A 25389-nucleotide genomic window follows, 5' to 3' on the forward strand; every position below is an offset into this window, starting at 1 on the left:
AACAACATCAACATAATCTTTTTAATTGCAGCAGTATGTTTTTAGTTATTTATTGGCACTGGATGTTATGGTTGCTGTGTTTTGATTTCCCTAGAATGTGTTGTGTGTTCTAAATTAGTTTTGGCTTGTTTGCCTGACACTCGATGTGCTTGGGCACTACACCTACAAAGTAGTCCTGCAATGAGCTAATGAACTCGACCTGTGATAAGCTTATGCACTAAACCTATGATGTAGACTCTCAGTATGACACTTTAAACCAGACTTATGAAGCACACCATCGATGAGCTCTTTGAGACTCATCCTCTTGCATGAAGATGTTTTGGGAAGTGGAGCTGCTTAGGGTTAGAAGTATGATACTGGGTTGGTGGAGCTACTCACTTCCCGAAGAAGATGACAATGTAGCGGATGAGGTTCCCCTGCTTCTCCAGCTTTTTGTCTGTCACTGTGGGCATGACCTTGTCATAGTACTTAGCCAGGTAGAAGTTCCCATCCTCCCACTCCGGCAGCAGGCTTGTAACATCCTGGCACACAACAACGTGAATGACAAACTTCAATGTCAACAACAACAACAACAACAATATAAATAGCAACACAAACAACCACAACGATAAAAAATTGCTATAGAAAACAACGACCTAAACAAACAACCACAGAATCAACTCAATATAAACAACCATAGAAAAAAAAGGAAATTCTGTGCTTGTGTATATGGGTCTTTAGTCTTTAAGGGTTGGTGTTAAAATGGTCCTGTAGTCTGTGTTAATGTTAAAGTAACAATCTTACGTTGGCCCTGAAGTGCAAATCACAACAGCAAATAGAAAAAACGCAACAGCAAATCATAAAAGACAACGGCAAACAGGAAAACATTTCATCAAATCATAAAACCCAATGACAAAAAATAACCACGACAGCAAATATGTAAACACTTCAACAAATCATAAAACATAACATTAACTACTACCGGAAAAGGTAGGGCCTATAAAGCAGAGGACGGACCCTCCTGATTGGACAGATGGATTGTCTGTCTTAACAGGAAGGAGAGGTGAAAAACACGGATAGCTGGCAGGATCCTAAGAGACTGTTACCACCCATCCTTCAGTCTCTTTACCCTGTTGCCTTCTGACAGGTGCTACCATAGCATTCGGTCTCACTAGCAGACTGGACAATAGTTTCTATACTGGGGTCGTCAGGCTTCTGAATGGACATTGATATGGACATTGATACATTTCTCCCTAGTCAGTAGGTATAGTCATTATGTGTATTAGAGGTCTAGTCAATTATATTGTACATTGCATACTTTTTGGTATATTAGGATGTAAATTATTATTCTTTTATTTTTATTGTATTCTATTTTATTTGAGCTTATCATAGATTACATCTATGTTCTTAGTACTTATATGTCATGTTATGCTAGGTTACTTGTGTTGTCTTGTCCCAAGAATTTTAGTGCCCAGTTTGACCTTATGTTGTTCTGTGCACCTAACAATAAAAACTTGAAACTTGAACTGGTTCTCTCAAACGTGACTTCAAAGTGCTTATACTCATCCTGATGTTGTGTTTGGTTGACAACATATCAACTATCACGTCATATGAATGCCCTGCATCACAATAATTCTTAAAAATAGCGAAAGTATCTTCAGGAATACTCATGTTTTCAAAATAGGCGCTTTTCCTTGTTTTTCACCTCTTCTTCATGTTAAAAGACAGACAGTCCATCTGTCCAATCAGGAGGGTCCGTCCTCTGCTATATAGGCCCTACCAGTTTGTTTGCCGAAGGGCTGGAAAGCAGTACACGAATGAGTGTCTGCAGGCAACAGTGAAGCATGGTGGAGGTTCCTTAGAGGTTTGGGGCTGCATTTCTGCAAATGGAGTTGGGGATTTGGTCAGAATTAATGCTATCCTCAATGCTGAGAAGTACAGGCAGGTACTTATCCATCATGCAATACCATCAGGGAGGCATCTGATTGGCCCCAAATGTATTCTGCAGCATGACAACGACCCCAAACATACAGCGAAAGTCATTAAGAACTATCTTCAGCGTAAATAAGAACAAGGGGTCCTGGAAGTGATGGAATGACCCCCACAGAGCCCTGATCTCAACATCATCGAGTCTGTCTGGGATTACATGAAGAGACAGAAGCCACTGAGGCTGCCTAAATCCACACAAGAACTGTGGTTAGTTCTACAAGATCTTTGGGCCAACCTACCTGCCGAGTTCCTTCAAAAACGGTGGGCAAGTGTACCTAGAAGAATTGATGCTGTTTTGAAGGCAAAGGGTGGTCACACCAAATATTGATTTGATGTAGATTTTTCTTCTGTTCACACACTTTGCATTTTTTTTTTGAGAAATAGAAACTATTAACATGTCTATTTTTGAAAGCATTCTAACTTTACAGTATTTTTTCCACACCTGCCTAAAACTTCTGCACAGTACTGTATATTTTGAGGCCACACAGATGCAATTTTGGAAGCATATGCGACCAAATGGTTGCAATTTGAAGCTCTGCAATAGTTTATTGAAATGTATGCCGTTTAATGTCTTCATGTCCTTTGAAATTATAACAAACAACAAATAACCAATTTGAAATAAAATAATCATTAAATGGTTTTGTACCATTCATTACATCTAAATGTTGACACTCAAAGCTGACCACATGACAGTCTTTCTGCAATTTAATTCAAATAAGGCTCAACAACATTATTGTTCAGAAAGCTTTTTCTAACACTGCTGCAGAAAGTCACAAAAATGTGATGTAAAAATAGGTTGTTTCGCTTTCACCCTTCTGACCAAATTATCCCAAACATCTCAGTGGGGTTTAAATCAGGACATTAAGCTGTCATTATGCTGTCATTATGCTATTCCATGATTTGAAGTCTACCGTCTTACTCGTCTTACTTCTATGGTAGTTCTGACATATGTCTGAACTGAACAGTATGTTTTGGGTCATTATATTTTTTTCCAAATAATGCTCAAGAGAGTGCAGTGTAGTGTGTAAGGTTTGCAATTAATCAACAAGTTAGAACTCCTGTAGGAATTGTTAACATACATTTTTAAGTATATTTCAAGTTATATTTAACTTTAATATGAATTTTATTTCCGAAACTTCTATTAGTTCATTTTTACCTCTGGCACTTTACAGTTTACCTTTGAACCACTTCAGGTTATTTGCAGGACTTTAATGGCTTACATTTTAATGATAACAAAATGGGAAAAATAGGTATTAATGTACCAATTAAACTAATGACGCATAAAGTGGGTGCACATGTGCATGACTGTTAGTCAAGTGGTTGTGTGCAGTATAGCAGAGACAATGTACACAGCATGTAGTCGCCGAGTCAGAGAAAGTGAAGCTGGAGAAAGTACAGGTGTTGAGCCAGCAGGTGAAGAGAAACCCAGAGAGGCCAGAGACGCTGAGAAAAGACCAGTGAAGACTGCAAACACCTTTTAATTGTTCCCGATTTCAAAAGATGACTGTAATTACTCGCTCTTTGCGGTTGTGAACCTATTTGCCTAGAATGTGCAGCTGCCTGCAAGTGCTTTCATAAAAAGTCTTGGCCTGTTTGATGTTCCTTTGTAAGATGAATACACCCATAAGAACCTGGAGGAGCCTTGATCCAAAAATGGATCTGCTTCAAGCACCAGGCTAGCGTATGGTAGGAAGGTGGAAGGGTAGCCTTCTGTGGGAGGCTAGAGTAGGGTAGGAAGGTGGTAGGGTAGATACAAGGTACCTTGTAGGCCTTCATGATGGCGTTGGACTCGAAGTTGGCCGTCTCCTCCATGCAGCGGCCCACCATCAGCATGGCCTTGCCCTTGGTCTGCAGGATGCGAGGGTCTGTCAGGGCCTGGGTCTCCGGGAAACACTGAGCCACGCCCTTCTGGAGCACTATCAGGGCCTGGTGCACATCCCCCTACACACACAGATACAGGACACAAGCAGGACACACATACAGACATGACACATACAAAATATTAGTACACGCACACATACATTGGACACAAAGACAGAGAAAGGACACCAGTATAAAAAACAGGTTCTAGGTTCAGTCTGATTGTTTGAAATAGTCTGCACATAAAGATGTTAATAGGATCATTGATATCTAGGGAAAATTAATCAAACAGACATGATATGGAGTGGTTAGTGTGTGTGTGTGTGTGTGTCACCTTGGACCAGAGCCACTTGGCCTTCTCAGTAAAGAGTTCGGCCAGGTGTGTGTTCTCTCCGTTCAGGAGGGCATTGAAGGCTGTCTGATGGTGTCTTGCCTTCCTGGCCACACGAGCACTCTGCAGCCAACACTCCCCCACTAGCTGCTCACTCTGGGGCCTGGCACATGCACACACAGGAATTTTAGGGACCAGGTCTTTTCTAAGTATCATGGTGAAAGTGCTCATAGAACTACAACAGTTGACATGTATCATAACACGTCTTTTGAAGATGTATTTGATCTCTCTCTCTGTGGCTAATCTATGGATTTTTACAGCTAACGGCTAATAAATGGGAGCTTCCTCAAGCAGCCGTCTCTTTCGTACTAAAGGCCCTCTGTGCACGAACCCCTTACATATGGTAATTAAACATGAAAACAACTGAGGCTTATAGTCCAGTGCGGCTTATATATGTACGCATCATTCAATGTAGCTGCTGCAGCTTATATAACAGTGCGCCTTAAAGTTAAAAAAAAATACGGTATATGGTGCCATTGTCCATTGCAAAAAAAACAAAACTTTTTTACACTTTTATAAATCGTAATCTTTTTAACGTTAATTAATTTTAAACAATTATCATTTTAATCACTATGTATATTAAAGTATTACAGACACATAAAAGTGAAATATAATGTGTGGGTGTATGTGTGTGACTGCATTTACTGTATACATGTGTGGATGTACTAATATATTTGAGCGTTTGTGTGTGTGTGTGTGTGTGTGTGTGTGTGGCTGTCCTCACCTAGAGCTCAGGCTGAGCATGGCACGTCGCAGGGCCAGGATTGGCTCCTTTGCCCTGAACGAATTCTGGGTCATCTCCAGCCGATCTGGCCAATGGTGAGGCAGCAGAAGCGGGCTGGAGGCAGAGCTTGCTCTTTGCTTCTGGAGGTCTGAGTATGCATGCTCCAACTCACTGAGCATGTGCAGCCTACACACCCACACAAAATACACACCCACAGAATAATACCATAAGTGATTATCACACACAGACAACATACGCATTACACACACACACACAGAGTCTCAAAAAGATTCCACCTTCAGAACAAGGAACAATAGAACAGAAGGTCATCTATGAAGTGTCCACACACACACCTGACGATGTACTCGTAGCCTCTCTGATAGGTGCCACACTCGTAGCTGGCGGCCGACAAAGGTACCACCTGCTCCTTCCTCACCACCTTCAGCTGGCTGTAGAAGCGCTCAGAGTCCTGCTTCTTAGCTGACAGCAGCATCTGGCCCAGACGAACCCCCCACGAACTGGACTTACGGTCTGGTGACACAGACATACATGGATCAATATGACAGCTTTTTAGTTTTTTTGGGCACTGTAAAATATTCTCTGGAATGATTGAGTGTGTGGGTCTGTGTGTGTATCTGTGTGTTCACCTGAGCTCAGGTAGTCTTCCAGTAGGTCCCACTTGCTTAGCTTCCAGGCTGCCTCGACCCTGTACGTGTTCAGATCAGACTTCCACTTGGGCCTGTGCGGACATACACACAGAGAAGAAAAAAGAGTTGGGACACCACACACATTTCAAAAGTCACAACAGCAGGTTGTTTGTATAAGTGAGTGTGAGTGTTACCTGTTGGCCAGTACTCCATTGACCTGGGTAATGACAGTGGACAACTGTCCCAGACCAAGCATGGAGCTCATCACCCCATGGTAGTGTCCAATCTAGAGAGACAGAGACAGAGAAAGAAAAAGAAATAAAGATAAGAAGGGACAGAGAAAAATTGAAAGGACTGAATGCAATTACGTCTGTCCATGCACATTAATGTGTGTATATATACACAATATATACTGTATAAATGAGGGTTGTCAAAGTTAACACAATAATTAAGGGATTAGCGCAAATTAACGCAGGTACAGTAAATTAATTGGTACAAGTAGAGTATGTGTGATTATTTTATAGTAACTATGGACAATCATGCGATTAATGTAGATAAAAACGTTTTTCTTGACTGCCCTAATATAAAAATATCTGTGTGTGTATGTGTACCTGGTCAGACTCCAGTTGGATAGCGCGGTCGTAGCATGCAGTTGCGTCCCTCAGCAAACCAATGCTCTCGTGCTCCAGGATCTGTTCCCGTAGCGAAGGCTCCTCCCTTCGCAGGGCGTTCACACCCCTCACTCCATCCGGCTCGTGCATCGCCGCATACAGTGTCTATGACCAGCCACAGAGAGCGTTTAGGCAAAGCTTGACCCATCAGCGTCAATGAGGCTTACATACTGCGTGGTGACCTCTGACCTGCAGGAAGGTGAGGTGGTCCTGGACGTTCTCTTTGTTCTCCAGGATGTGAGCCTCAAAGTGCATGAGGGAGCGTGTATAGGCCTTGGAGCGCAGCGAGGCCTTGGCCAGCATGTCCTGGGGGATACTCTTCAGGAAGGCCACGACGCTCTGGTACTCCACACTCTCTATGCAAACACACAGACATACACACAAAGGTGAGTGTTCGTTGTGCCCTGTCTAATATGAATGAGCAATATGAGGATTTTCAGTGTGCCAAGTATATTTGTGTGTGTGTGTTGTGTGTGACACCCCTTTTTTCACTCAGGTAATTTCAGGGCCGGTATGCAGCCAGCCTCTCTGGCCCATAGGAAAAGAAGACCTGCTCTTAGAAGGTAAGCCAGTTGAACCAAGTGTGAACTGGCTAACAACAAAACCAGGTTTGGGTTGGTGGAAAGGGGGTGTATGTGTCTCACCACTGTGTCTGGAGGACAGGATGTGTCTGCTCCACTGTGTGAGGTGAGCCAGCATGCTGAACACAGTCTGAGTGCTGAGCTGTGATAGGCTGGAGGCCGTTTCCTGGTTCAACCCCCCACGAGTGTCGCCCTCCGTCAACACTGCCAAAATCTCCTCTGTTACCTAGAGAGAGGGAACCAGGGCAGAGAGAGAAAGAGAACAGGAGTGGGGTGGTGGGGGGGGAAAGAAGGAGAGAGAGAAGGTTTTTTTATTTTTTTTACATAAGGTAGGAAAATGTCAGCGTGTATTCACGCAGGGTGTGTGTAGTGTGTAAGTGCATGTGTTCAGAGTGAGCTTGTGTGTACAGTATGTGGCCGCAAACAAGGATCCACAAAGGCTCCATGGTACCAGTTAATGCTCTGGGCTACCAGCTAAGGCACAAGCGTATGGTCTAATGCTATTGTCTATGCTATTTTCAAAATGTAAAGAATTTGGTATCTTGCTCACACAATGAAGTCGGAGAGATTGGTTCCACCATACGGGTGGAATAATTGCATAAATATTGCCCTAAGCATGTGTATACGGTGTGTGTATGTGTGCAGTGTGTGTGCATGCATGCGCATGTGTACAGTGTGTGCATGCGTGCTTTACCTCCTGCTGTTGCGTGGGGCTGCATCCCAGCAACATGTAGAGCAGGATGTGGGGCAGCAGGTAGATGGTCACCTTGTAGTCGTGCTTGATGATGAAGCTACAGCAGGAGAACACCTTACTGGCTAGCTCATGTCTCACCTGGAACATTCCACACCACAGGTCACCTCAACACACCACAGGTCAGGGGGAACTTCTTCACAACACTTAGCACTAGGCGTTAAAGGCAGGGTAGGTCTTGTCTTTGAGAAGCACTTTTTGTCATAAATATGCTGAAATAAACTTCTCATCCTGACAGCAATCAATAAATAAAATGCTCTTACAATAAACTAAAATTGATTGTTTTCTGTGGGTTGTAACAAAAACGTCCAATCATTGCGTTCGGACCGCATACAATAATTGGATGGGCTACTTGCCTGCCGTCCTCCTGGCAGTAATCAGGCGGCAGCGCAGCGTGTTCATGTGTTTTGGGGGAGTGGCTTTGAGGGGGGTGGGGGCAGTTGGATACTTTCAAACAAAATTGCTAGTTTTGCTAAACTTACCTACCTTGCCTTTAAGGGTTAGAATGTTAGGGGTTAGAATGTTAAGGTGGGTTGGAACAAACATGTCTGGGGTTGGATCGTTAAGACATTGGAGTCTGGAGAGTGCACATGCACTGGGGAAGCGTGTGGATTCAATGCCATTTGAGCTCTGTGTGGGCGTTCGTGAGTTGGGAGCTCTGTGCAGTTTTGTTTTGGTAAAATCTCAAATGTTCGGGGGTGGGACATTAGAGAGTGGGGTGTTATGCCTGGGACACACTGGCTGCGAAGCGCAGCGCCACAATCGGTTCAAAGCTGTTCCACGTCGGTCACCAAGCCTTTCAGCTACTCTGAGTTTTCCTTTATGCTGACATGGTACATAAACATGGCATTGACTATATCCCAGCATTGATCCTTATCTACGTTGTCCTTGTCAAATTGTTGCTGGGGGTCATACAACTCCCTGCGGTTTTCAACTTTGAGAATTAATTTGATGTTGTTAATCTCCCGCTGATTTTAGAAATCGACTTGGGGGCTCTCTCTTGGTAGGCAATATCTGCATGCGTGTGTGTTGCGTGCAACACGTGACAACTCGTTTCTCTCAAATAAGTAAAACAACTACGGGCATGCTAGCTCAACAGATCAATCCGTTTATTTTCATTCATTTTCATCAGGGAAACCACATGGAAAGGCAATTTGTTACTGTAAGGCAGATTTTCAGTGTACATGTACAGCCTAAGTATGTGTAAGGTCAAGAGGTCCTGCAGCGAGGCCTCTCTCTGAGCAGAATATAGCACACAGCCCAGACAGTTAGGAGACTGTGAGGCAAAACATGTACGAACTGCGACTTGAACTAATTAACGACCACCTCAGCTGCTGAATGCTCTAGTGTATCAATGTACTGACCACTGAAGACCCGTAATTCTGTGATTTCTATATCTGTACTGTCCAACTCATGTATTTAAGCATGGCTGAGAGACAAGAGTTTTTACTCATGTCATCAGTTTGTCTTGAACTGGTTGTTTGATCCGGGTACTCGACAAATAAACCAAAGTAAAACTCCTTTCTGCTGTCGTGACTCCTTTCGGCCTACCTTCTTCCTTCAGAATAACCTCCCTATCAGTTACCAACATTGTGTAGTTAGGTTTATTATAGGGTGAATATTGGTAAAGTATGTAGGCCTCCAAAGTAATTAAAAAAATTATAATTATAAAGTCTACAACTTTACAAATATTCACCGTAGTCGACAATGAATGTAGTAAAATCTTGCCGTTTTTTAATTAAAATATATATCAACTACAGTAATATGGTGTATTTTATCATATCCTGCAGCCGATTTCACAAGCGTCTCGTAAAAAAATTTGACCAGCTGACGAAATCATCGTAGGCAATCGCGGCGCTTCGCAGCCAGTGTGGCCGGTCCCATTTGATAACATGGGCGCCGAAAGGAAAAGGCGGCACTTCCAGGCGCGTCGCAGCAGATCGCAGCTAATGGCAGGCAGTGTGTCCCAGGTGTTAGGGTGGGGGCGTTATGGGTTGGGAACGTTCAGGGCGTCGGGCTCGCTCACCTTGCCAATGAGGTATCCAGCCCAGGTAGCAGACCAGTCAGAGAACTTGCGGCCTCGACTGCTCAGGTAGATGGGCTTCTTCAGCTTGGACCAGTTCACCACCTTCTGACTGCTTTTGTACCTATACGTGTTAGAAAGAGGGGTAGCATCCGTGCCTATAGGTTTGTGAATATATATGACTGTGTCACGGGGAATGTGTGTGTGTATGTGTGAGTATATATGACTGTGAGTCACTGGGCGTGTGTGTGTATGTGTGAGTATATATGACTGTGAGTCACTGGGCGTGTGTGTGTATGTGTGAGTATATATGACTGTGAGTCACTGGGCGTGTGTGTATGTGTGAGTATATATGACTGTGAGTCACTGGGCGGTGTGTATGTGTGAGTATATATGACTGTGAGTTACTGGGCGTGTGTGTATGTGTGAGTATTTATGACTGTGAGTCACTGGGCGTGTGTGTATGTGTGAGTATATATGACTGTGAGTCACTGGGCGTGTGTGTGTATGTGTGAGTATATATGACTGTGAGTCACTGGGCGTGTGTGTGTATGTGTGAGTATATATGACTGTGAGTCACTGGGCGTGTGTGTATGTGTGAGTATATATGACTGTGAGTCACTGGGCGGTGTGTATGTGTGAGTATATATGACTGTGAGTTACTGGGCGTGTGTGTATGTGTGAGTATTTATGACTGTGAGTCACTGGGCGTGTGTGTATGTGTGAGTATATATGACTGTGAGTCACTGGGCGTGTGTGTATGTGTGAGTATATATATGACTGTGAGTTACTGGGCGTGTTTGTATGTGTGAGTATTTATGACTGTGAGTCACTGGGCGTGTGTGTATGTGTGAGTATATCTGACTGTGAGTCACTGGGCGTGTGTGTATGTGTGAGTATATATATGACTGTGAGTTACTGGGCGTGTGTGTATGTGTGAGTATTTATGACTGACACACACTGAATGTGTGTGTATGTGTGAGTATATATGACTATGAGTCACTTGGTGTGTGTGTGTATGTGTGAGTATATATATGAGTGTGAGTCACTGGGCGTGTGTGTGTGTATATATGACTGAGTCACTGGGCATGTGTATGCGTGTGAGTATATATGACTGTGAGTCACTGTGTGTGTGTGTGTACATATACCTGCTGTTCAGGTGGGGCTCCAGGATCTCTTGGACCTGCTCGGGGAATCTTCTCCAAAGCCGTCGGCCCGGGGAGTCATTACGGCCCTCACGGCACTCAAATATGGACAGCAGCTCCTATAACACACACACACACAAGATATGAACATATACACACCACCCTAGTCGGCATGTGGTGTCAGCATGTGCTGGCGTACCTGCATAGCGTAAGCAGCAGAGTCCTGAGCTCTGACGTCATCAGCGTAAGCCAGGAATGTTCTGGTCAGCTCCGTGAGCAGCTCATATGCAAAGTTAGAGTCCTCCACCCCACTCTGAAATAGACACACATGTACATGGGTTGGCTAACCTTCTCTGAATTCTTCAGATGCATGGTAAACTCGACCATTCCCTCTCACAAATGCCATGGGGAGATGTGCTAGTAATGCAAGTGGGTTGTGTTTAACTGTCTTTTTAGTGTGTATGACCATTTTCAGGGGGGGGGGACCTCACTGGGTAGTGCACACACCACTAAGGGCTAACGCCGTAATGTAGAGAGACCAGGTTCAATTCTTCTCCCTGCCATTTCCTGTATGTCTTCCCCTCTCTCTCTCACCATTCTATCTCATACTGTCTCCATCCACATAAATAAAGCCCAAAAATCGAAATCCCCAAATAATTTTCTGGGAACCTTGGCAGTGATTTAGGAATTTGCTTGCAGTCTATAAGGGAGTGTGTGAGTGTGTTAGAGGGACCCTCACCACGAAGGTGTTGCGGCTGCCGTGTGTGTGTGTGTGCGACAAGTCAAGGCGGCCGGGGTCGACGGCGCCCAGCTCCCCCAGACACTCCCCGCAGAGCAGCCTGGCATCAGGGGAGGAGTCCTGGCAGCCCTGCAACAGTACCGCCACCAGGGACGAGATCACCGGCTCCACAGCCTCGCTGGCACACACCTGCTGCAGCAGCCACTCCTGGAGCACACACACACACAATGTTATACACACACATGAAGCAACAGGCCCTCCTGGAACACACACACACACACAGTACATTATACTGTACATATACACACACACATTACATTATATCTTGTATTAGGGATGGGGATTTGAAAGGAATTTTACTATTGGAATAGTATCCAAAATTATTTTTGAATATCCGGATAATCTTTTTTTTTTTTATGCGGTTCCGTTTTAATTAGCCTGACATGATGCAAAGCATATAGTAAACACATGAACCACCACACATTCTGGCAATAATTATGACTATTAAGATATTAGATTAAATAAGGGTTAAATAAAGAAAACAAATGAAAGATCAATTTATTAACATGACGAAAAGACAATGAACTTGTAACTTGCATTCTGTTACTCAGCTGGTACGATGCAAAGTAACAACATATAATACTCAGAGACTGCAGGTAGGTATGTTCTGATATCTGCAATTGATTTAGCTAGTGTTGCTGTTGTTGCCAAATTCATGTTGGTAATGTGACCTATAATTCTCAAATTAATTTCAGAGTGTTCACTGACTATGCATACATGCAAAAGTTAATGAAGAGATAAAAAAATTAAAAATAAAGGCTGAGCAACATGTATGCATAGTCAGTGAACACTGAATTATAAGTCACATTACCAAAAAGCTATTGAAGTTTGAAATATTGAAATTCATCTAAAATTGTGTGATAAAAATTAAAAAATAAAGGCTGTGCAACATGTACGCAGTCAGTGGACATTTGAAGTTTGAAGATTTATTTTGAACAGAAGCATTTTTTTTATAACCCGAGATGAAAATGAAGGCAGTGAGGCAGTGCAGCATGAATGCATACATCTTCAACAGTTGAACATTATTTTGACGCTCCTAGTTCATGTTGTTGAAAATCTATAGACTTTTGAAATTTGTAAATTGTTGATGGTCCCTAAACATACGCGTTTTTTAGGCAGCCAAAAGCATTGGCTAAGCGGTCGCTCGAATATTTGTTTAATATCAAACTTCAAACCAACTTTACCAAAGCATTCACGAGTTAACGTAATTAACATCAATTCAAAAGGAAAACTAACTTTGTAACTCCGTTAGCCCTGCACTTTTCTCATTATTCTTCAGTCATTAATAGATAATTGCTTATTCCTCCGGTGTGGTCTGCTGTCTGTGCCAACAATTGCTTCCTTGAGTTTGAGCCTTCTGTGGTCAGTCCGCACCTTCCTTGTGTTCAATTGAAAGCAACTTTGGTCGGCGGTATGGGGAGGGTGGTTGGAGTCTAGTGCTGCATTCACTTGCAGTGGGATATTACAAATTCGCTCTCGCAAATCTCCGATGAGCTTTGTTTTCAAAGCTGCCAACTGGGGTGGCAAGGCTATTTTTAGGGACCCCATGCCACCCCGGTAGATCCGCCCCTGGATATTAACTTGGAACTGGAATCCTATAGGATAGGGTGCGCGCCACCATACAAATGCATATAAAAAAGGCGGGTACAAAGTCGATTTATGAGCAGCCCGGTATAGAAAAGACTCTCTGCAGGAACTGAGGTTGCTGCGAGGTCCTGCTTAGCCAGGACACTAAGCTTCTTGTAGTGCCAAATGAAATGAAAGGAGACTTGCAGCAGAACGGAGGGTCACGTAGCCTACCTTTTTGATTATGTTTTCATCATTTCTAATGTCACAACTATTAGAATTCACAACACATGGAAACATGTCAGGGACAAGACTGTAGACCTACACAAGGCTGGAATAGGTTACAAGACCATCGCCAAGCAGCTTGGTAAGAAGGTGACAACAGTTGGTTGTTCGATTATTCGCGAATGAAAGAAACACAAAAGAACTGTCAATCTCCCTCGGTCTGGGACTCCATGCAAGATCTCACCTCTTGGAGTTCCAATGATCATGAGAGCGGTGAGAAATCAGCCCAAACTACACGGGAGGATCTTGTCAATGACGTTAAGGCAGCTGGGACCATGGTACCCAAGGAAACAATTGGTAACACACTAAGCCGTGAAGGACTGAAATCCTGCAGTCCCCCTGCTCAAGAAAGCACATGTACAGGCCCATCTTAAGTTTGCCAATGAATATCAGAATGATTCAGAGGAGAACTGGGTGAGGAGAACACCATCCCCACCGTCAAACACAGAGGTGGAAACATTAAGCCTGTGGGTATTTTTCTGCTAAGGGGTCTAAAATAATTTTTGAGCAATGTACAATGTATGTGGTTTTGTGTAATCTGTTAGATCCTTTGTTCATTAACGTCCTGAGAATAGTATAAGACAGGTCAAAAGGGGGATAAGGTTGAGAGGTTGTAAATTGTTAGCAGAAGGCTTTAGATGGCCTTCTGTCTGTTGACCTAAGGTCTGACTGCCCTGTGGGATAGGTTGCCCTTGGAGGATGGGTGAAGCTTCTTAAATGGCCTTTTATCTATGCGATGGTTCAACCAGAGGTTCAACCAGAGGAGTATATCTGGAAACATGAAACCTGGGGTGATTTAAGGGTTAATGGTTTTGGGATTTGTTAACTGAGGTTTATGACTCCCTGACCTAGAGGATCTCTGGACACCAGGGCCTGGTTTTGGCTGTCACTATATTGTATATAATATTGTATGTTTAAGGGAGTCAGTGAGGGCAATCATAGAAGACATGGGACAGCTACATTGATTGATTGTTTTGTGATGTTATAAGTTGATATAAGGCTGTATGTTTCTGATGTTCAGCACCACGCTGTCAAACGACTATTATAGACGTCCTCCGTTATGACTGGTCGCAGAGCGCTCTGTTTGCTAATGTACCATACAAAATAAATAGATTGTATTAAACCATCTTGACTATTCAAAGTACACAGTATCATCAGAATTTCCACCACAGGGGACAGGACAACTTCACAGCATCAAAGGGATGATGGATGGGGCCATGTACCATCAAACCTTGGGTGAGAACCTCCTTCCCTCAGCCAGGGCATTGAAAATGGCCAAGACAACAAAGGAGTTTCTCAAGAAGAAGCACTAAAGTCAAAGGTCCTGGAGTGGCCTAGCCAGTCTCCAGACCTTCATCCCATAGAAAATCTATGGAGGGAGCTGAAGGTTCGAGTTGCCGAACATCAGTATTGAAACCTTAATGACTTGGAGAAGATCTGCAAAGAGGAGTGGGACAAAATCCCTCTTGAGATGTGTGCAAACCTGGTGGCCAACTACAAGAAACGTCTGACCTCTGTGATTGCCAAAAAGGGTTTTGCCACCCAGGAATTAGTCATGTTTTGCAGAAGGGTCAAATACTTATTTCCCTCATTAAAATGCAAATCAACGAAAAACATTTTTACAGTAGTTTTTCTTAGTATTAGATTTTTTTATGTTATTTTGTTTCTGACTGTTCAAATAACCTACCATTAAAATTAAAGACTGATCATTTCTTTGTCAGTGGGCAAACTTACAAAATCAGCAGGGGATCAAATAATTTCCCCCTCACTGTATGTGTGTGCATGAATGTGAGAATGTGTCTTTTTATGTTTACTTTGTGTGTGTGTATGCATGTGTTTTTATGTTTACTTTGTGTGTGTGTGTGTGTGTGAGTGCATGCGTGTATGTGTGTGTGTGTGAGTGCATGCATGTATGTGTGTGTGTGTGTGTGTGTGAGTGCATGCATGTATGTGTGTGTGTGTGTGTGAGTGCATGCGTGTGTGTGTGCGTGCATGCCTGGTTACTGTGCATCATGTCCCTCAAGCTGGTGAGAGCGTGGATCCTGACGTCCACATTCTCGTGCTGCACGGCCCTCATGGAGCGCTGCAGGGCTGCAGCCAGGTCACTGCTCCTAGACGTCAGCTACAGGGATGACCATCATCATCATCATCATCAGACCATCATCATCATCATCATCATCATCATCATCATCATCATCATCAGACCATCATCATCGTCAGACCATCATCATCATCATCGTCAGACCATCATCATCGTCAGACCATCATCATCATCATCGTCAGACCATCATCATCATCATCAGACCATCATCATCATCATCATCATCGTCAGACCATCATCATCATCATCATCATCAGACCATCATCATCATCAGACCATCATCATCATCATCATCATCATCATCAGACCATCATCATCATCAGACCATCATCATCATCATCATCATCGTCAGACCATCATCATCATCATCATCATCAGACCATCATCATCATCAGACCATCATCATCATCATCATCAGACCATCATCATCATTATCAGACCATCATCATCATCATCATCATCAGACCATCATCATCATCATCAGACCATCATCATCATCAGACCATCATCATCATCATCAGACCATCATCATCAGGGTGCCAGACCTTTTTGTACTCGTCCAGAACAGCATGGATGTCCTTAAGCTCAGGGTGGTCTGGCAGGAAATAGATCTCATGCAGATGATCCTGAACCTCTTCTCTGTACGACAACAGGAGAGAGGATGAGGGTGTGAACATGTGTGTTTGCATGTGAATATGTTCGCAAGAACGTGCGAGTGTGTGTATGTATAAGAACATGTGTGTATATATAAGAACGTGTGTGCGTTTATAAGAACGTGTGCGTGTATAAGAACGTGTGCGTTGATAAGAATGTGTGCGTTGATAAGAATGTGTGCGTTGATAAGAATGAGTGCGTGTGTGTTTAAGAACGTGTGTGTGTGTTTATAATAACGTTTGTGTGCGTCTGTGTGGTACCTGTTGTCCAGTATGAAGAAGCTAATGATGGCAGCTGTCTCTCTGGGCTGGAGGGGGATGAGTGGGAGGAGGGCCACAATCACATGACTCAGTAGAGGCCCCAAGTGGGTGGGGTCAACACTCTTCACAAAACACTCCCACGTCCTGACCGCACAGAGCAGGAAGTGGACCCGGAAAAAAAAGATGAAATACAAGATGTGTTATAAAAAATATAAAAAGATAGTAAGAAAGACTGATACAGAAATTGTGTGTGTGTGTGTTTACAAGGTAAGTGAGGAATTGCGAAATGATGGAGAGAGTGAATGTGCTGGAGGGAACACGTTTGTGGCCACGTGTCCTTCCGTCTTCCGTGCATGTGTACTGACTGGCAGCAGAGCAGAGGGAAGTCGTCTCGGTATCTCAGGCCAGTGCGAAGGGTGGTCATCATCTTCACCCTCACTGAGCTGATGTGTTTGGGTCCCATGAGACGCATCAGAGCCATCAGACTGGTCAGGACCTACACACACACCCCCCCCACACACACACACACACAAACACCTCAACAGATTACGTCCACGCCAGTAAGGTTGTTCACCGTATACAGACACAACTCCACTTGGAGGAACAGAAGAACGCAGGCTCCTCCAGGCGTTCCTCACACTCCACCCACCATCTTCTTGCGGTCCTTCTCTCCAGCGCTGGAGCTGAGCAGCTGCATGTTGAAGAACGCCAGGATGCCCAGGAGCTTGGGCTGCAAGTAGTCAGCCTGGGGGCAGAAGGAGGGGAGGGGGGGAAGACTTCTGTAAGACAAGATTGTATCCTGTCTACCTACTAAGTCTAAGTCTAAGTCTACCTACTTATGGGGATCTGAGTGGGTAAAGTCCCGAGTGGGCTGATTGCGTCATTACCATTCGCCCGGGGGTTGTGATGTCCCGCGGCCCCTGGTACGGGTCGTCGTTAGAGGCGAAGGAGGCGAGGATGGCCAGTCCGTTAAACACCTGCACACAGGACGAAGGACAACAGTGTCGACCCGACGACGTTTGTTTGTGTGCATGCGAGAGGTGGTGTGCGAACGGTATCGGATGCTCGTGTGGGTTCAGACCTGTTGGTAGTGCTCTCCAAGGCGTAGGAGCAGCTCGTTGTGGAGTCCTTGGAAGTCCTGCCTCAGCAGAGATCCAAGCTCAATCTCTGTCTCGCTCTGAGCACACACAGTACACGTTACTATCTGATCATTGTTGTTAACAAGCAAATGCCTGATTTCCATTAACATCACACGGGCTACAATGAGTTAGGTAGTGGAAGGTCAGGGGTCAGGGTGTGTGATACATGAAGGTAGTGGAAGGTCAGGGGTCAGGGTGTGATACCTGGAGGTAGTGGAAGGTCAGGGGTCAGGGTGTGTGATACCTGGAGGTAGTGGAAGGCTCTCTCCAGCTCCTCCTTGGTGCAGGAGCACACCAGGTGACTGAAGATGTACTTGAAGTTGTTGATGAGTATCTCTCGGCGGTTTGCTTTCAGCTCATTGGCCAGTGTACGTATGAGGGCAGAGCCAGTGGCACTGGCCTTAGCTGCCAAGTATGGTAGGAGAACCTGGAGAGTTCGCTGCACGCACACGCACACACATGTAAATACCTCTCTGAACCTTAAAAACCCTGTGGAAGTTACCCCAAGATTATAATGTGTTTTGTGATAAGTGTGTGTGTAATCTAGAGCGGATGTGTGTGTGCGTTAGTGTCTTAGCATGTGTGTGTGTGTACCGTGAGGAAGCGGTGCAGGTCTGGAAAGTCGAAGGCATGTGCAACTTGAGACAGGATGTCCAGAGCTAGCTCTCTCTGATTGGCTGACTCGCTGCTCTGTTCCGGAGTGTTCCTCAAGGCAGTCACATGACGTGAATGCAGCGACTCAACCAGGAACTAGAGTGAGAGAGAACAACAAACCAGTGTTATCTTTCAGACTGCCACTGTGCGTTCAGACAGCGGCAGGAGCACCACATCAGAAAGTCTCTCTATGAATTCTCAATGATGACCAGAGATGACAATGTGTTGGTGTAACACCTTTAACTGTAACCTGTAACCTTTAACCTTTGGCTAGTATGCACTTGTTAGACTGGGTTACTCTGTACTGGTTCAACTTGGTTAGCATGCTTTGATAAGTCTATACCGGTTATACTGGGTTAGCGTGCTATGGTTTGTACGTACTGGCCTTTGAACTGGTTGAATTGGGCAAAATGCACTAGTTCAGAGTCTACTAGTAGTGACTCTGAATTAGTTTCTATAAATTTGCTTAGATCAGCTGGTAATACTTTGCTATGCTACGAGGAACAGGTTCTCTGTGGATTTTTTTTTTTTTTTACCTGGCAGACAGGGTTCTTGTACTGGCTGAAGAGTGTCTGCAGTTTGAGGCTCTTGGCTGTGGCCAGGGCCCGGATCTGGGTGTAGGCAGCTACAGACACAGGGGAGGACTTGGACAGCAGACAGTGGAGTAGCCTCAACAAGGAGAAGGACACCAAGCTACCCTGAGCTGCCCTGGAGGAGGGAGAGAGGGGAGGAGGGGAAAGGGAGGCAGGAAGTAGGGAAGGAGGGAGGGAAGGAAAGTGAAAGAAAGGGAATGGAGCGGAGAGTGAGGAAGGGAGGGAGGGAGAAAAAAAAAGAGAGAGGAGAGGGGAGAAAGTGAAAGAGTGAAGGAGGAAAGGCATGGAAGAGAGAAGAAAGGAGAGGTAGGGAGGGAAGGAATGAGAAAATGGAGGGGAGGGGGAGGAAGAGAAGGGATAAACAGAGGGAGGGGGAGAAAAACAGTGAAAATCTTGTCAAATCAAAAACAGTCCCCTACTTATGCCCGTGTGTGGATACTACCTGCCAATCTCTCCGGTGGTGAGGATGAGAGTGCTGCGTAGCTCATCATCTCTGTTAAGCTTGGCGTTTGTGAACGCCTCCTTTAGGCGACACACCAGGAGCTGAGTGGAGAAGCAGCCATACAGACACAGCCAATCAGCTGAGAGATCACCTTTCAGAAGTGTCCTGGAAAACTGTCATGGCGTCCTCACGGTCAGACAGAACTTACCTCACTGAGGAGACCCTGGTCAGGATTTGAGGACGCATCTGCCAATAAGAAGCGCACTGATTGGCTGAAGAGTGTTCTGATCTTTGGCTCTGGATCCTCCATCAGACCAATCAGGGCACACAGGACAGCTTGCGAGTCGCTGTCTCCTCCTCCTAGGTTCACATGCTGACAGAGGTGTGGCAGCGATTCCACAAAAGCTAGGACACAGACCAACACACGTTACAACATACACACAAAAACAGAATTACACATTACTATCATGATACATAAAAAATACATATATAGATTGAAAAAGAATGACATACTGCATGACTGCACCCGACTAAGTCTCTCCTTCAGCCTTACACCCCCACCTGCCACCTACGTTCTTCTTCTGACAACCGTCTGATGGTCCCACCACTCAAGAGCGCCCGCTCCCAACCTAAGCTCTTCTCCTGTCGGGCCCCCCAAAGGTGGAATCACCTCCCCACCTCCTGGGACACTGACTGTCTCCCCACCTTCAAGAAAAGGCTAAAGACGCACTTGTTCCGGGAGTACAACGGTACTTGGGAATAGTTTGCTAGTCCCAATGTTAGTTTCCTCAAGGATCACAATGACTCTTGCTTAGAGACTTGTTGCTCTTGTTGGTTAGTGGTAACTGATTTAACTTTGTGTACTCGCTGTGAATTATATTACTGTTGCTTGCTTTCCTACAGGTACACTCTTGCACTTTTGAGGTTCATGTTGTTTCATTGTAACTTGTTTAACTACATGCTCAAGTGTTTCTTCCCATTGGCACTTATTTGCTTTTCACAATGTATGCATCATGCTTTGGCTACCCACAATGTTTTTGGGGCCATCTCGTTGTTTATGATCATTGACCTATGAACTTTTATAAAGCTCTCTCTTGGAAGTCACTTTGGATAAAAGCGTCTGCTAAATGAATATATGCAAATGTAAAACGGAACACACACACACACCCTGTTTGACGCTGCAGTGTGTCTGAGGGTGGAGCAAAGGCAGGAGGGGTCTGATGACATCGGCTTTCAGGGTCACTGTTCTCCCAGCATGCTCCGTAGACAAACTGAGGCCGGAGCAGAGGATTATAGGTAGTGTTGAGAGTTCCGTGTGAATGACAGTGAGCTGGGAACTCCCTGATTGGACACAGGTCAATTGACCGGCTATCCTCGCGAGCTCCGCCTTCACCAGGTTAGAACTGTCGTTGAGTGTCCTCCTAGAAACGAGCATGTTTAAACGTTTACATCATTTAATCATCCTCATCTGCCTTTAGTATTGTGGGCATGTACTGTAAGTATGTATATTTGTGTGCGCGTGAGTGTACGTCTCTATATACAAATACTGTGTGTATGTGTTTAATAGAGTGTGTTTGTGTGTATACAGTGACTGTGTGTATGAGTGTGGGTATATACATGGGTGTGTGTTCACTCACATCAGGGTGGTGTGTATGAGGTGTTGGTGACGGGCTTCCAGGTGATGCAGTAAGAGAGGGAAGGCTCTGGCTGCCCCAGCTCTCACACCCTCATGTTCACTCTGCAATGCCCGCGAGAACACACACACGCGCCACGTTTCACACACGCCTCTCTGCAGCTGCGCTAGCAGGAGCACGCACTCTGCCTGGACCTGTGGGGCTGCACGCACACACACACACACACACTTCTATAGAAAAAACAGCTGGTATATCTAACAACAGAGCTTATGTCTCTAGCAACATATCTGGTATATCTAGAAACAGATGTTATCTCTATAAACAAAGCTGGTATCTCTAGAAAGAGAGCTGGTATCTTTGTGATGAGGACTTACAGAAGCAGGAGGCCAGGTTTTGAGCCAGACTGGGAAGACTAGAGGGGAATGCTGCGCTCTGATAGGCCGGGGAAGACGCGTGCTCCCACACCCAGGGGAGGGACAGCAGTGCACACACACTATGCTGCAGGCTCTCCTTCTCTGGGGTGTTCACTGGAGAGAGGGAGAGAGAAGTGGGGGAGAGAGAGGGGGGAGAGAAGGGAGAGAAAGGCAGAGAGAGAGAAGGAGAGAGAGAGAGAGAGAGAGAGAGAGAGAGAGAGAGAGAGAGAGAGAGAGAGAGAGAGAGAGAGAGAGAGAGAGAGAGAGAGAGAGAGAGAGAGAGAGAGAGAGAGAGAGAGAGAGAGAGAGAGAGAGAGAGAGAGAGAGAGAGAGAGAGAGAGAGAGAGAGAGAGAGAGAGAGAGAGAGAGAGAGAGAGAAGAAAGAAAGAAAGAAAGAAAGAAGGGAGAGAAAGAGGGAAGGGAAATAGTGAGAAAAACAGAGAAGCGGATAGAGAGATAAAGTGTGTGTGAATGTACGTGTGTGTGTGTGTGTGTGTGTGTGAATGTATGTGTGTGTGTGTGAATGTATGTGTGTATGTGTAAATGTGTGCTTTCCTCTTACTGGTTAGATAGAGGATGGAATCCAAGACCCTGACTGTGAGCTGGAAGACAGGCTGCATGTGAGGGGAACCAGTCCTCATGGCTGTCAAGATGGACTGGCAGGTCTGCAGGGTCTGGCCCAGAGTGTCAGCTGACACCCAGAGGAGGGGGCAGGGGCTGGGGGGAACACAGCAGGACAGGAGAAGAGGTACAGTAAGTGAAAAGTTGCTGGTATCCTATTAAGGGTGTGTGTGGGTTGGGGAGGGTGGGTTTACACGAGAGAATGTGTGCATGTGTTAGGGTTGGACAATCTGACAAGGACACAGGTAATTTGGCTGAAACCATTGCAGTGTATTTTTCTCGCCGGTATTAAGTCCTTTGTTTTGGATATTTAAATGGAAATATATGATATTTTGTATATGTATGTTCTTTTGCAAATCGAAACACAGTTTTGAGTAACTGATCAGATACGTTTTAGAGAACAGCAAAAAAGGAGACAAATTTGACTTTGCTTTCCATTTATTTGAATACTATTTTGAGACTTAAATGATGCAAGAGGTTTTCAAGTTCTTGAAACTGTGTGTGTGTGTGTGTGTGTGTGTGTGTGTGTGAGAGAGAGAGACCTGGTGGGAGAGTAGCAGAGGCCTGCAAGGTGTAGAATGAGTCCCAGGCCCTGCAGGGTGGTGAGGGTGGTCTGGGGGTCAGGGTCAAGGTCAGCATCAAGGTCAGGGTCCAGAGAGGTCAGCAGCTCCTGCAGTCTGCTGCTGACAGCTGCCCACACGTCACTCCGCACACACATGTCCACCTCTCTGGAAACACACACACCATTAGGTCTGCATAAAACAAAGGGGTGAGAAGACACATATGACGCTGAACCTGAAACGGTGCTACGGTCACAGTTTACACAGTGAGAACTTTTCGCGTGATTGTCTGACCTTTGACCTGTGGTCAACGTGCAGACAGGTAACCTACGTCTGGGGGGTTTTGGAGATCCTGGGTCTCTTGGCAACGGTCTCCCCCTCCTCCCTCTCCGGCGTTACAATGGCAACCTCGGCTTTCAGAGCGGCGTGGAGAAACCCCTCAACGCACTGCAACACGCAGGTGCGGGTGTGAGACGCCAAGACATGCAGTGTGTGTGAGTGTGTGTGTCACAAAGTGTATGTGTGTGTGTGTACTTACCTCAGCCTGTGTCTCTGTGCCGATACTTTGCGTGAGAGCTCTGCAGACTTCCACACACCTCTGTCTCCTCAGGGCCGGGGCGCTCTCGAATCCAGGGGCGACAGAGAGCAGGAAACCAAAGAGCAGACACAGCGATTGGCTGATCTCGGCACCGAGCCCCACCCTCTTCCCCCCTAACACACACACTCGCTCCAACAGTAGAGCCAGGTGAGCACGCTCAAAGCACGGGACTGTGTATGCGGGGTTAAGTGTGTGGAGGCCCTCTACAGGTCTGAAAATGCAGCTTGTCAATTTGAGAAGTTCTCCGCCATAGGGTTGCTGTTCTACTGGTGAGTGTGAGAGTTTGTGGAAGTGTGTGTGCAGCACATGAAGGAAGGCTGTAAAGAACTCCTGGCCCCGTCTCTTGGGAAATCCCCCAAGCTCCACTAATGTCCTCAGCATCACCATGGTGATCCTCCTCAGCCTGACCGTGCCATTGGCCAGGACAGAGCAGGCTGTGTCCCAAGCCACGCCCACGTCACGATGAGACGTGACACCCCTCAGGATGTCGGTCAGAACGTCTAGTGTCACGGCAACCAGGGTCTCCATGGCAGCGGGGCCTGAGAGGAGGAGAGGCGAGGGGGTGAGGTAGGCGGAGGCGTCATGAGGAGACACGGAGAAGCGCTGTAGCGTTGCAGGCCACAGGGTGTGTGTGTGTGTTGCGGAGAGAGGTGTGTGTTTCCCAGCCGTGAGTCTGTGTGTGGTGAGAATGTTGCCAAGGTCCTGGGCCAATCCCAGTAGCTCCTGTGCAAGGGAGCTGAAGGTGATTGGAGCTCGGGTTCGGAGCGTGTGCAGTAGGGAGCAGAGCACAGCGGTGATGTGTCCGTGGATGACATTACAGTCTGGGGCTGCCGCCACTCTCAGGAGTCTGCTGACAACCCATCTGCTGAATTCTGGAGTAGAAGATAAAACAGAAGAGAGGAGGGGAGAAGAGGTGAAGAGGAGAGGAAAGGGGGAGAGAGGATGGAGACAGGAGAAGAGAGAGATGAATAGAAGCAAAAAGACGAGGATGGAGAGGAGAGAGACATATGGGAAATGGAGAGGAGAAAGGAGAGGGGTGGGATAGCCGATGGAGAGAGAAGGGGAGCAGAAAGAGGAGGATGGAGAGGAGAGAGAACAAAATAAATGGAGAGAAGAGGAAAGAGAAAAAGGAATGAAGAGCAGTAAAAGAATGGAGAGGAGAGAGGGAGAGAGAGAGGAATTTACTATGTATCCATGACTACATTAACAAAAATACGATCATGTCTGTCAGACGGGTTCTTTACCGACACTGCTCTTCTCGGAGTCCTTGTAATGAACAGGATGACAGGCGGGGTTAACGAACATCAGGGAAGAAGACTTTATAATATGCTGTACGAAGTCTAGCAGCATTACACACGCCGGCTCCGAGCTGGACTTCTTATTTAACTCCAAGGCCACTGCAATGAATACACACACCGTTTGAATTCGACTCAATTACAATGCAATACCGTGTTCCAATTTCCAGGACATAAAACGTGACTGTTCACCTACCGACGTTAACGTCTGTCAGTATCCTGTCTATAAACTGACACAGTATTTGCCGTGGTTTCTGGACGACCATATTGTAGTCCGCTGCGTTGGCACTGTAAAGTATCACACACTATTAATTGTATTTAGAACAACGTGTAGGATTTTCCACTACTTCGTTTGCTAGAGGATCATCTAGTTTGTATACATTTGTACTTGTATTGTTATGACCGTACTGTAGATGCGAACCCGGTTAGCTTAGCTATCTTTGAGCTATGAGGCTTAAGACTCACCTTGCAAGCTCTTGTAGAGCAGGTATCATAGCAGACATTTCCAAACCCTCCATCATTACACCAGGGATGTTGAGGAAAGCACGACAACAACACCACGTTATTCAAATAAATCAGTGCTGCCAAACAGTGTTGAGAAATGTTAAGCTCCTGTCTTTCGAAAACTTTCGCTCCAAAGTGACGTTGTTTAGGTATGGTGAAGTCCGAGGTTCAATCTTCATGCACACCCGCAGACAAAAGGCGTCCTCTAGTGGTCAAGATGTTAAGCTAGTTCTCATATGGACTCCAAAAAGTGGCAATTATATGTTCCACGTGGAAAACAATTTTGCATGTATAGAAAAGTTTTGCATCTGTTAAAAAGATTTGTCCAAAAATATTTTGCATAAGAAAAATGCTTTGACACATGCACAACATATTTCCATAGATACCAAACTTTTTCACAGATGCAAAAAATATTTTTACGGATGATAAACCTTGTCACTCAAAATATATTAGTCCCTTATTTGATCCCACATTCTCACGAGGTTATAACATCCCTAGTGGCAAAAGTAT

General features: G+C 45.4%; 1 protein-coding gene across 1 annotated transcript in view; it reads right to left on the bottom strand.

Annotated features, from left to right (window-relative positions):
- The window catches only part of atr (ATR checkpoint kinase), a 30538-nt gene extending 5525 nt beyond the window's left edge, over positions 1–25013 (bottom strand). Inside the window, exons 1-37 of the mRNA XM_084684487.1 lie at positions 24841–25013; positions 24572–24663; positions 24325–24477; positions 23021–23952; positions 22814–22929; positions 22465–22650; positions 21864–22018; positions 21263–21415; positions 20892–21090; positions 20422–20675; positions 19463–19659; positions 19255–19355; positions 18756–18927; positions 18160–18315; positions 17810–18004; positions 17508–17603; positions 17314–17403; positions 17076–17171; positions 16792–16922; positions 16427–16570; positions 16058–16151; positions 15408–15533; positions 11501–11707; positions 10961–11074; positions 10765–10880; positions 9620–9740; positions 7537–7674; positions 6906–7068; positions 6451–6617; positions 6202–6366; positions 5785–5876; positions 5591–5682; positions 5297–5474; positions 4944–5129; positions 4163–4322; positions 3730–3909; positions 379–521 (exon numbers count right to left, since the gene is read on the bottom strand). Of these exons, the coding sequence (XP_084540613.1) occupies positions 379–521; positions 3730–3909; positions 4163–4322; positions 4944–5129; positions 5297–5474; positions 5591–5682; positions 5785–5876; positions 6202–6366; positions 6451–6617; positions 6906–7068; positions 7537–7674; positions 9620–9740; positions 10765–10880; positions 10961–11074; positions 11501–11707; positions 15408–15533; positions 16058–16151; positions 16427–16570; positions 16792–16922; positions 17076–17171; positions 17314–17403; positions 17508–17603; positions 17810–18004; positions 18160–18315; positions 18756–18927; positions 19255–19355; positions 19463–19659; positions 20422–20675; positions 20892–21090; positions 21263–21415; positions 21864–22018; positions 22465–22650; positions 22814–22929; positions 23021–23952; positions 24325–24477; positions 24572–24663; positions 24841–24896 (6116 nt within the window). The 5' untranslated portion in view covers positions 24897–25013. The remainder of the gene's footprint in view (positions 1–378; positions 522–3729; positions 3910–4162; positions 4323–4943; positions 5130–5296; positions 5475–5590; positions 5683–5784; positions 5877–6201; positions 6367–6450; positions 6618–6905; positions 7069–7536; positions 7675–9619; positions 9741–10764; positions 10881–10960; positions 11075–11500; positions 11708–15407; positions 15534–16057; positions 16152–16426; positions 16571–16791; positions 16923–17075; positions 17172–17313; positions 17404–17507; positions 17604–17809; positions 18005–18159; positions 18316–18755; positions 18928–19254; positions 19356–19462; positions 19660–20421; positions 20676–20891; positions 21091–21262; positions 21416–21863; positions 22019–22464; positions 22651–22813; positions 22930–23020; positions 23953–24324; positions 24478–24571; positions 24664–24840) is intronic.
- Between the last annotated feature and the right edge of the window lie 376 nt (positions 25014–25389).

Source organism: Hypomesus nipponensis, chromosome 3 (assembly GCF_054491055.1).
Source record: "Hypomesus nipponensis isolate SF chromosome 3, ASM5449105v1, whole genome shotgun sequence".
Taxonomy (NCBI): domain Eukaryota; kingdom Metazoa; phylum Chordata; class Actinopteri; order Osmeriformes; family Osmeridae; genus Hypomesus; species Hypomesus nipponensis.